This window comes from Zootermopsis nevadensis, unplaced genomic scaffold (assembly GCF_977971745.1).
Source record: "Zootermopsis nevadensis isolate Lab colony 2312 unplaced genomic scaffold, Znev_1.0 Znev_ptg000016l, whole genome shotgun sequence".
In the NCBI taxonomy this organism is placed as follows: domain Eukaryota; kingdom Metazoa; phylum Arthropoda; class Insecta; order Blattodea; family Termopsidae; genus Zootermopsis; species Zootermopsis nevadensis.
The window spans coordinates 7,768,340-7,779,428 of record NW_028259148.1 but is presented as its reverse complement, the minus strand read 5'-3'; the positions used below and the strand labels follow the sequence as shown (position 1 = coordinate 7,779,428).

Genomic DNA, 11,089 nt, shown 5'->3' with positions numbered 1-11,089 from the left:
TACTGGGTATGGTTTTAGTTATGGCTAGTTGACAGACAAACCAATAACAATGTTGGATAACAGAGGTCTTTAATGAGATTCCAGGTTCTCATGGCTTTGAGTATGAAGATGGCTGTCCTGTTGTATATCTCCTGGTCTGTAGTGTAGCAATCCTGATATGTTGTTGTTGCTTTGTACTTCTTGTTCGTCACTTTTCAAACACCCTGTGAACAGTGGACAGTGAAGTGGGCGTGAAAAGTGACGAGCAAGAAAAACCAAGGATCAGTAGTTATCCTATGTCACAGTCCAGATTTTAGGATTCATCTCATTTGGTACACTGAATAAAAATCCCAGATATTTTTATTTCACATTTCAATAATACAAGGAATAACTTTGAGTTCTATATAATTTATCTATTACAGTGAAGACTAATGCATCATTACAAAGCTTAGTGAACATGACATAATTATCCACTTGGGTATATATACCTGTATGTAAATATACATAGCAATTTATCCTACTATTGCATCATCAAATTAAAATCCGTTATCTTGTAACCACTCTTCAACAATACTGAAATGATCTCCTTTAATATTTATGTGCCCAGAAACTTCCTGTATTTGCAGAAATACATACTTTTTGCTCCTTTCTTCCAAGTACTTTTTCAAATCATCATGTAGGGCCTGAAAAATTAAATAAGTGAGGTATACATTAGAAATTAAATTTACCATTATTGCAAACACACAGTTAACTCAACCAGTTTTGTTATACAAATAATTTTTCAACATACCCAAATGTCTCCGTGAATATGTTTTAATTTTGTAGTCTTCTTTTCTCCACGACCTTGTATTTTGAGGTACAGTGGGTACATGTGATTCCTATTTCGTTCAACATAATATGGATGACTGCAAGATGATTCTAACAGAAAATTAAAAATGCATTTTAAATAGTTATGACTCTGAAAATGAACTGTATCATATGAAATTGTTCTTACCAGCAGGTGGTTTCCAGCCTGATGGATAGTCTGATTTTACTGTGGGTTTTGGAACAAATGTTTTAGGTAGAAGCCTTTCCACAAATTTCCATTCTTCAGGTGATGTGGATATCTCTACATCGGTATACAGACTTGGTGGTCCAATAGGTTTGTTAGACCGGTACGAGGAATCTCTTGTAGGTTGCACCTGTGGACATCAAAGTTATTGATGTCAGTCAGCAACCCTTCCAATCATAACCTCAAAGAATGAGATTACAAATGCACTCAGTAACTTAAATCTTACACGAAATTGATGATTCTTATCGACTATTCAAAATGCAAGGCAACAGAAAATTTAACAAAAAATACTCAATGACTGCATAATAACTTATATGTTTTCAAGATAAATGCCCTACCGATATTACATGCACCGTCTGACATGAAGGAAGCAACTGCCCGAATTTCTTTATTTGCAAGCACCTGATGGCTAATCCTCTGGATGCCATGTTTGTAATACTTAACAGAATAAATTATAAAATTACACCATTCAGCAGCACAATTATATGATTATTACACAAATGGCATGGTTTCTTACTCCCCCTTCCTAAACCATGTTTATTTTGTTCGCAGACTGATCACAGCCTTATAAATAACCGCTTCAGTCGGATTCTGGCGGCTGTGACTATTTGCCAATATGGAGAAAGCGCGCATCATTATTTTATCATTTAATTATATTTGATTGCATATGTTAATTTTGAAACTAATTACAGCCTTAGCTGAAAGTGTAGATATTCAGTTCAGTTTATTTACCAGACAGGTGTATGAATGTGTTTCGTTTCTAATATACATTTTGAACGTATTAGGGCCTACGTGCGTCTCTGAGCATAGGTGGCGCTATAGAACACGAAACAAGGAAGGTGTTTTCAGTGTGTGCTTCATCTCCAACTTTTGAAACAATTTTTCGTAATAGCGAGGGGCTTTGGTGTAAGATTTTATAATGGTTAATACAGGAGAAGGTATGCTGAATGTTTCTACAAGGGATATTTAAGGCATAGTATAGCGTAAGTGTTAGAAACGCAACTTAAAATGTTGCTAGTATTACTGATTCACCTCCGATCGTCTTTTGTTTAAGAATAAAATGTAATTTTTTACCGATTATCACATAGTGATATTGCCCTTTGTTATTGACAGTTTTAAATATATGAGAACATTAATGAATAAAAAAGCAGAACATAATTTTATTACCTCATTCTTCGTCTTAATGTTAATTGTGTTGCTGCTGTTCCCATCTTGCTGTAATATGCAAAAAATTCCTATACTTATGAAAACACTGGCCGTGTATCATGCTTCCATTTGTAATGTATAGCACGAATAATGTGTTTTCTGTGGTAAGTGACCTTTCAGAATTAAAGTATATACTGGTACGAGTTTGAGGTGTCATAACTAATTCAGTTATTCCTTTAGTTACAGATGTTGACTGAAAATTACGATGGCTGGTAGAGAAAAAAAACCACTCAGCAGTAAGCAATTAGGGGTTAGAAAAGAAATTGATAAAACTGGTAAAGTAACGGAAACTACGAAAGACGATGAAGTTAATAGTAAAATAAGAGAATCAAAACAAGTGCAGAAGGATGTGAATCAAGGAAAGAAATCTGCTGTCAAAAAGAGATCAACAGGTGGCATTAAATCAAGAAAGTGTTTGGAGGCTATAGAAACATCTGTAAAAGATCCTGGTAGTTTAGCTGTTGGCTCTGTTACATGTTGGAAACCTGCAGGGGGTTCTCAAAACCCCAAATTGCGTAAAACCAATAAATTAAAAAAGACAGGAACATCTCAAAGTGGGACAAACTTAGGTAATGAATTATTTTCACTTTCAAAAGATTCAAAACGCTTGCAGAGCTCACGACTGTGTAAGACTAACAAGGTTTCGAAAGGCGGTAAACAGGGGAGCAGAACATATGAGGATACAAATGTATCAGATGATTCAAACTTTACTACTACAAAAGTACAGAGTCCAAAATTACGAAGGTTTGCCACACAGAAATTATTGACTGGAAATCCAGATGTACGGAATGGAGTGAGAGGTCGTAATACACCGTATGTTACAAGGTCAGATTCCCCAGCTAGAGTTTTGAGAAATGGAAAGAGAAGAAAACTAAAAGATCCTAGTCTTCTGGAAGGTCTTGACGTGAGGTACTCCAAACGAAGACGATTACTTAGTGCGACCAGAGATGGCAGTGGTAGTGAATTGGGCAGTAAAAGTGAAACCTGTTTAGATGATCAGTCAAGCATTGCGGAAAGCGATAGTAGTGTTTATGATTTTCCAAGACTGGAAAATGGCAAAGCAAGTTGGGATTCTGACTTGGATTCTAAGGTACCAATGGATGAAACAAAAAGCGAAGAACTTTCAACACATGGTGTTCATAGTTCATCATATTCAGGAAACCAGTCAGAAACTTCTCCTGATAGCTGTTTAGGAAAATCAATTTCTAACAAAATTGCAGAGCTAATACACAGAAACAAATTTCTTGACTCTATTGGGAAAGAGTTTGCCCCACAGACAGAAGAAGAAGATGTAGTCTCTACCAGGCTATTAGATCCAAGTGAAACAGATCTTGGAAAGTTTATTGAAAATGAGAAAAATTTAACAGACACAAATTTTAATTTGTGCGGATCAGAACCTGTTCCTTCTGAGAAAACCATCATTAATTCAACTGAAAATCAGCCTAGTCATGATTGTAATATCCAGAATATCAACTCGGAGAGTGAAGTTTCGGAATCAAAAGAGAGAGTGTCACATGTTTTACCATCAGTTGAAAAAGTGGTTGCACAAGATGATGATGATTTGAAGGAAATGGGGCACAACAATGGGCAAAATCTATCAATTGACATAGGTCTTTACCATCTTCGTGATAAATCAACAAGAAAAGTTCGAGATTTGAAGGCCATGAAGAACAAAAAGATTTTTCAGGAATGCCCTAGTTCTAGTGGTGTTTTCTATGTTGTTCAGAATCCTTTAAATGTTTCGGGCGAGAAAGAGGGTTCGAGAACTCCAAACATTAGAGAAAACCAGAGTTCCATCATTTGCAGTGATGCTTGTTCGCTTAGCCAAGATGCTGTGGTTCTGAATTCGTCCACTGAAGAGAAGCAGTCAGCAGAATTTGAAAACATTGCATCAGTTGAAGGTTGTACAGCAAGTGTTCCTGTGAGTGATGTAGTACAAGATACTTTTAATATGTGTACTGGTCTGCAGCAAGAGAAGGAAAATTCTCATGTTCCCTCTGAGTCTGTTGTTGAATCGGATTTGCCAGGCATTAAAAGTGATTCTGTTTGTAATGTAAGTCTTGCGTGTAAAGGGAATTGTGTCAGTGGTTTCAGCGTTGACGGGAAAGGATGTAACAGAAAAGAATGTGGAAAGGGTCCTGACAGCAAAGTTGGTTTGGACATTAAGGATGATGGCAGTGCAGTCCTTCATGACAGTGAAGTAGATTGTGAAAATGTTGTAAGTAAGGTAGATTCCAAGAACTCAGTCAAACAATCAATTATGGAATGTGAGAATTCAGTCAGTCATGATTTAGAAACAGATGTGAGTGGTAGTGGTAGAGTTGTGATTGACATTAATGATTCTATCAGTAAAACTAACCCTGATATTGATCATCATATAAAAACAGCCATTAATGAGGATTGTGTTATGGGCATGACCATTAAAAATTGTAAAGAAGCAGTTAGTGACATAATTGAGCATAATGAGACTGTAAATAATAGCAGTAGTGGGATAGATTGTAAAGAAGTATCTCACAGTGTTCACGATGGATATGAGTATAGTAATGCACCTGATAAACCACAAAGACAAGTTCTTTCTGAAGTGCCAGAAATTTCTGATCATAAAGTGAAGACTGGTTTGGAACAGGTAATACATGCAGAATGTGAAAGTGATGCTAGTGAAGGAGGTAGAAGTATTCGTAGATCAACTCGTTCATCAGTTGGAAAAGTACGAGCAGCCATGCTTCACTGTATAACAGCTGGTAGAACAAAGTCAACAAAACTTGGTTTGCAAGAAAAGAGCCAGGATGTTGTCAAAGATGAAGCAGAATCATTATCTGTTTGTTTGACTGAAGAGGGTAGTAACATGGGTAGTGAAGATGTTACATTTTCATCTCAGATGATTTCAGAAGACAGTGGCGAAATGAAGGAAGTAGAAAGAAGGAAAAATGCAGTAGTTGCTGAGGCAAACAGCGTACACAAGACAGAGGATTTGTCACTTAATACCAGCACAACTGTTCTGAAAACACACAGTGTTCCTTCCAAGGAGAACGATATTTATGTTAGGAAAGAAAAAGAATTGAGCGAAGAAAAAGAAAATACCTTGTGTGTTGATTTGCTTATCATTAGAAATGAAAATGAAACTTCTGATACTAATTTAGATATTAAACTGCTAAAAGAATTTATTGTTCAACCTGAAAAGACTTCAGAAAAGCAAATAATTTTGGACCAAGATAAAAAACAGAAAATCCTGGGACCAAAAATGGTCACTTCTGATGTGAATGATTTTGCTGAAGGTGGCAGTGAAAATACTGTCAGAAATGAAGATTCATTTGATTTGAAGCCAGTAGTAAAGAATGCAAATGAAAACATTACAAATATTGAAGATACATTTGTTGTTGAGTCAGTAGTTAAGGAGAAAAGTATACTAAGCATTGAATCAAACAGTAAATTTGAAAATGAGACTGACAACAAATTACCTGAAGTGACGCAGATGAAGAAGGATAGAGTGGATTGCATAAGTGAGTTAAAGGATGTTGAAAATGATGGCATTAGTGATGTGAATCAGCGACAAGTTCATAAATTACATAACACTATTGAACCATCATTATTTTACTCTAAAGAAATAAAGTCTTGTGATTCAAAAGACAAGTCTTTAGATGACATAGTGAAAGGCAGTGAGAGTGATATTTCTGAAAGTCTCTGTGATTCCAAGGATCAGCATGCAAGCAGTTCTACCAAGGAAGAATTTCCATCCTGTGTTCCAAAGTGTTCAAGTGAAGTTAGACAGGCAAGTGACAGCAGTAAATCATTTTCTGAAGAAGTCTTCCAGATGAATGTGGAACAGTGTGATAAAGTATCAGGAGAACACAGTGAACATGTCATACCTGATACGAACAGTGTATTGCACAGTGTTTCAAAATTTGAAGTTGGCGAGTCACTCCATGATGTTTCAAATTCCGCGGATGGTAGTGTGGTGGAAAGTTCGAGACATTTAGATGCTGGAGGAAAGAATTCCAAAGTCACAGACTCTGAAAACACATTTGTGGAAGAGGATGTGAGTCCAGAAGAGCAAGCCATCAAAGAATCAGTCCTCAGTGCTCTTGGACTGCAGCCTCTTCGAGCTATGCAGGTACTGTACAACATCTGAGCACTTATCAGAGGTATTCAGGGAGGGAACATATTGACATTTTACACATACAGTTTTTTTTGAGAGGTTAAGAATTTGAAATGCCAGTTTATTTACTAATGTTCGTATGTCTTCGGTTTTCCACTCTTGATAATTTAGGTTATTTTACTAGATATAAAAATGTATAGAGACAGTACGTTGCCCTCGGTGGACTAGTGGTTAGCGTGCTTGCCACTGGACCTGGCCGAGGTCGATGGATTTTTAAGGGTGATAAAAATCTGTAGCACAACTTCCTTTGGAGGGGAAGTAAAGCCGGTGGTCCTATGTTGTAGATTTACAGTATGTAAAAGAATGTTAAGAGCATGAAACGAGATGTTTTGTAAGGAAAATTTAGCCACCATTTCTCACCGAAGTCTCCTGATTCAAATCAATTTTTACATTGGTAATATTTTAGCTATAAGCCCCTTTAGATGGTAATACAACAGTTTTTAAGGAAAATTTATTTTGTTTTAAGTGCTACAATGCACTTGTGCTTAACTTAGGAATAGTCTTGAATGAAGCTTGTTTTCTGTTTTGTTTCCCATTCAGATGGCCTGTAGAATGGGCTCCAAAAAATCTGGCCATTATGTGTAGTGAGACATTCTGTGTGTGTGAAGTATGATTTTTAAATTTTGTGTGGGCATGTCATATTTACTGTGGAGTGATGTATCTGTCTTAAGAGTTATTACTGCTTTGTAGGGCGGTGTTGCTTCTGGCAGTCGTAAGAGGCCCTGTGAAGGGAACTATACTGGAACTCTGAAGACAGTGATCAAGTTGCAGCGATCGTCACCTGAGAAGCGCAGAACACCTTTAAAGCTGGTGTTGAAGCATGGAAAAGCCCACAGTAGTGTGGACGAACCTTCTATGGAGAAAGGAGAAGAAGAATTTGAAGATTTGGACTTTGATGGACAAGGAAAAATTGAATATAGCATCTGCAAAGAGGTTAGTTTTTCTTTTTGGTGGGTAATTATTTAGTATAAACTTCTGAATGTTTTAAATATAGTAATGAACAGAATTACTACATACATGAAATAGCTAGAAGTCATTACACTAAGTGGTTATTAAATTATAGCATGTAAAATATGTAATGGTTGCTGTTGGTGGTCTAGTTGTAGTGTGCTTGCCACTGGACCCAAGGTTTGTGGGTTCAAACCTGACCAAGGTCAATACATTTTTAACGGTAACAAAAATCCTTAACACTACTTCCTTTGGAGGGGAAGTAAAACCGGTGGTTCCTTGTCACAGATTTACAGCATGTAAAAGAACCTTGCAGGCATGAACGAGATGTTTTATAAGCAGAATTGAGCTGCCATCACCTGTGTCTTTGGTAGATGCCTTGCGATTGGCTGAATACTCGTCCAAGAAGTCCGTACCAAATGTCCATAATATATATATCAGGAAACCTCTGAAAGGAGGTGGCCAAGACACAGGGTTGTAGAGCCATAGGAAGAAGGAGAAGAAGAAAATATGTAATGGTTGTTACAAATAATATATACTGTCAGAGTCAACAGGTTAGCTAAGCTTAATATAGTAATGGTTCTTGGGCTTCATCCGTTACATGTTGTGAATGTAGTTGGTATTTCTGCTAACATTGCAGTTGCCATGTCAGTCAATGAATAGTGCTAAAATATTTCACTGTAAAATACATATTTTGCGTTTAACATATAACTAGGTCCATGATACAGAGTCTTCCTTGAATAGTTGGTAGTTATTCATAATGGTCAAATTCCCTGTTGGTAGTGAACCCAGTGATTCATAAGTATGCTCACAGATTATACTATTGGAGCCTGTCCTGAGTCAGTTCAGCAAATTGATATAATCCTAGTCTATGTCTCAAATGTCCATTTTAATATTATTCTTCCATTTGAATTTTGAAAGTGTTACAAGACAGTGTTGTTTGTAAGTATTAAATGTCTATTGTTATGATTAATATGTATAACTTAAAACTTTTGTTTACTTTTCTCAGACAGGAACATCAGATAACACCAAGGATCCATATGCTTTTGGAATTGGGAGTCGCAAGTGCCTGAAGCCTGCATACTCTTACCGCTATTTTGGTTTGTGTTGCTAATCTTTTTAACAATTTAACCTAAAATAAAAAATAGATAGTAAATATCAGTTTTAAAGTTTAATGTAATTCTTTATTTTGTATAGTAGCATTCAGTTCTGTGAGAAGAATGTCTGTTCATTTATGTGTGATGCAGGGCATTACATTAATCTGATCCTGGGTCATTGCTGTGCAACTTTGTGTTCCTGCTAAAATACACTTTTTAGTAGAGTAGTCACACGATATCTGTGGGTGACCACCTTTAAAATGAAAAAGAGAGAAAGCGGACTGAAAGAAAGAAATAGGACTTGCACAAACTTCACTGTTTGTTATTCATAAGAATAGTATTGGTTATGTGACAAACCGCTGGAGTATTCTTTTCATACAGGAATGTGGGATTTAATCCACCATACTTTGGGGCTACTGGCTGGACTTTAACTCTGGGGTTAATGATTCGGTGGTTTACTAGTATGACATGGCCAGGTGAACTTTGCCCCATCATTAGTCAATATGTTAATTGACTTTCTAGGTTTATTAAGGCCATGTTCTTCAGCTCTCTTCCAAGAACTAGTCTTTCCATATTTTCTTGGGATGGCCTCTATTTAATTTTTTCACTGGTTGAAGTTCTAATTTTGGTAGTCCCTCATTTTACATTCTTCTGACACATTCTTATCGACTTATTTTTCAGAATGGATTCAGCTCATATAATTAGGGATGAGTGTATGTATTTGAAGGAGTCAGGTGTATATTTAAGACTTGAGGTTCTCACAGCGGTGAGTATGAAGATTTCCGTCTTCTGGGTTGTTGCACTGTGTAGTCTGGTCGATGTTAACCAATGTTTCAGAGGTCATACTGCCTCCGTCATCATCGCCCTGATGACGGAGGCAGTATGACCTCTGAAACGTTGGTTAACATCGACCAGACTACACAGCGCAACAACCCAGAAGACGGAAATCTTCAGGTGTATATTTGTTTATTATCACTGTTCATAATCCATATCATTTTTCTCCAGCAGATATTAGCAGTAATCCCCATTTTATTGCTGACAAGAGCAATCCTGGTGATCGACTAAGTCCAGAAATTAGCAGCAAAGATGATGGGAAAGCTCAAAGGTGAGGGCTATGTGAATATGTACACAAAATAATGCCCTAAGTAAACAGTGAATGTTGTTGCTGTATGTATTTGAAAAAAGGAAATTAAAAGGTACATACAGTTTGGGTCTGCAACAACTGGTAAAGAAATTATTCCTTGTTTTTGTAACCCATAGAGATTTATTACCATGTTCTGAACTAGTTGAATTTAGTGCACATCTTCATACTATATCTTTTTAACATCCACTATTATATTATGCTCCCATTTAGACATGTCTCCCCCAAGTGGTCTCTTTCCTTCACGTTTTCCAGGCAATATTTTGTATGTATTTCTCATTTGTTCACACGTTCTACATATCACATTTGTTGTTTTTGGCAGAGAGAAAGAATACACTAAGGAACGGCACTGGTCAGGTTGGTTTTCAATAGTTTTTATTTTTAAATTTAAAACATTCATTGGCATGTGCTGAAATTGACCTTTGATTTAAAAAAGAAAGCCTGTTTTTTTTAATCATGAACTAAGGTAGTCAGAAAATGAATGTGAAGTTTGTTTACACATCACTGAGAAGAATGATGAATTGACTTTATTTGAATTGTGTGATTTAGAGAATATATGGAGGTTTTCTGTGCATGGAGACACTTCTCAGGTGAAATATAGATTGGCTAATATTAGTGTATTGTGCCTAACATTCTAATTGTTATGTACAGCAGATAGCCGTGGTAGTTACAGCATTGCTAAATAGGGTTCTCTCAATGGTGGGTTGTATTAGGCTTGACTGTTATTTTGGACATTGTTCATTATCTTGGTTATTTGTTGATAAACACACAACGTTTCAGAAACTGGATCTGAGTCCGTGATCAGGTGAAGGTAAGAGAGTGTTGTCTTCTCTGGTGGGTCCCCTTAGACTGATTTAGTCTCCATCACTGCTGGCCCAGTGATTCAGACTATCTATATCTAAGCGTACCCCATTAATGTAAGCACCTGTCTACGACATACAGATTCATTTTTGTGAAACATGTTTTTTAACAATTATCAAAGTGATGGACAGTGTCCAAAATAACAGTTGAGCTTATAGCATTACTAAAGGTCTGTAAGACAATGACAAAACATTAATCCAGTGTTATTGGCTGTGAGGCAGTATCCTTTATTTTAAACTGAAATGGTTCCTATTGAAACTATTTCGTGTGAGGGCATTGTCAAATGTGTTGTGTAAAGCTGTTTACTTGTAACTGTCAACATAAATGATTGTCAGTCATAGTCAGCATTGTATGTTTATCACACTAGAAATTTGCATTAAATAACATCACTCCCATGCCAATGTATATAGTGAAACAGTTTCTCCGTCACAGGTGGGTTACATTAAAAAACAGAGCACATATGTTGGAGTAACATTTAAAGAGTAAAGTGGCCTGGATCAAGCAGTGATTTATGGTGCATAAAGACAAGAAGACAAACTCTGATTAAAACAGAACATGATAAAGATGCAATACTGTGGCTATGATTAACAATTGATTTTGACAATAATTACAAGGAAAAATTTGCACTGCACCATATTTGATGGTCTCTT

The 11,089-nt window shown here is 36.4% G+C and overlaps 2 protein-coding genes across 6 annotated transcripts in view; one reads left to right on the top strand and one right to left on the bottom strand.

The window, feature by feature from the left end:
* Positions 1 to 321: 321 nt before the first annotated feature.
* On the bottom strand, positions 322 to 1,611 carry mRpL49 (mitochondrial ribosomal protein L49). Its single transcript, XM_022058052.2, has 4 exons — positions 1,369 to 1,611; positions 974 to 1,160; positions 770 to 897; positions 322 to 662 (listed from the first exon to the last, which is right to left on the bottom strand). The coding sequence occupies exons 1-4, from the start codon at positions 1,456 to 1,458 to the stop codon at positions 516 to 518; spliced, it is 552 nt and encodes a 183-aa protein (XP_021913744.1). The 5' UTR covers positions 1,459 to 1,611; the 3' UTR covers positions 322 to 515.
* An 83-nt stretch (positions 1,612 to 1,694) lies between these two features.
* east (enhanced adult sensory threshold) overlaps positions 1,695 to 11,089 on the top strand; it is a 36,854-nt gene continuing 27,459 nt past the window's right edge. The window contains exons 1-5 of one of the 5 annotated variants that reach the window (XM_087349576.1): positions 1,695 to 1,968; positions 2,423 to 6,347; positions 7,083 to 7,325; positions 8,350 to 8,440; positions 9,443 to 9,542. In XM_087349576.1, the coding sequence (XP_087205702.1) occupies positions 2,442 to 6,347; positions 7,083 to 7,325; positions 8,350 to 8,440; positions 9,443 to 9,542 (4,340 nt within the window). In that variant the 5' untranslated portion in view covers positions 1,695 to 1,968; positions 2,423 to 2,441. Of the gene's footprint in view, positions 2,014 to 2,209; positions 2,341 to 2,416; positions 6,348 to 7,082; positions 7,326 to 8,349; positions 8,441 to 9,442; positions 9,543 to 11,089 lie in introns of those variants that run through there. The other 4 variants (XM_087349573.1, XM_087349575.1, XM_087349578.1 and 1 more) reach the window with 4 other exon arrangements.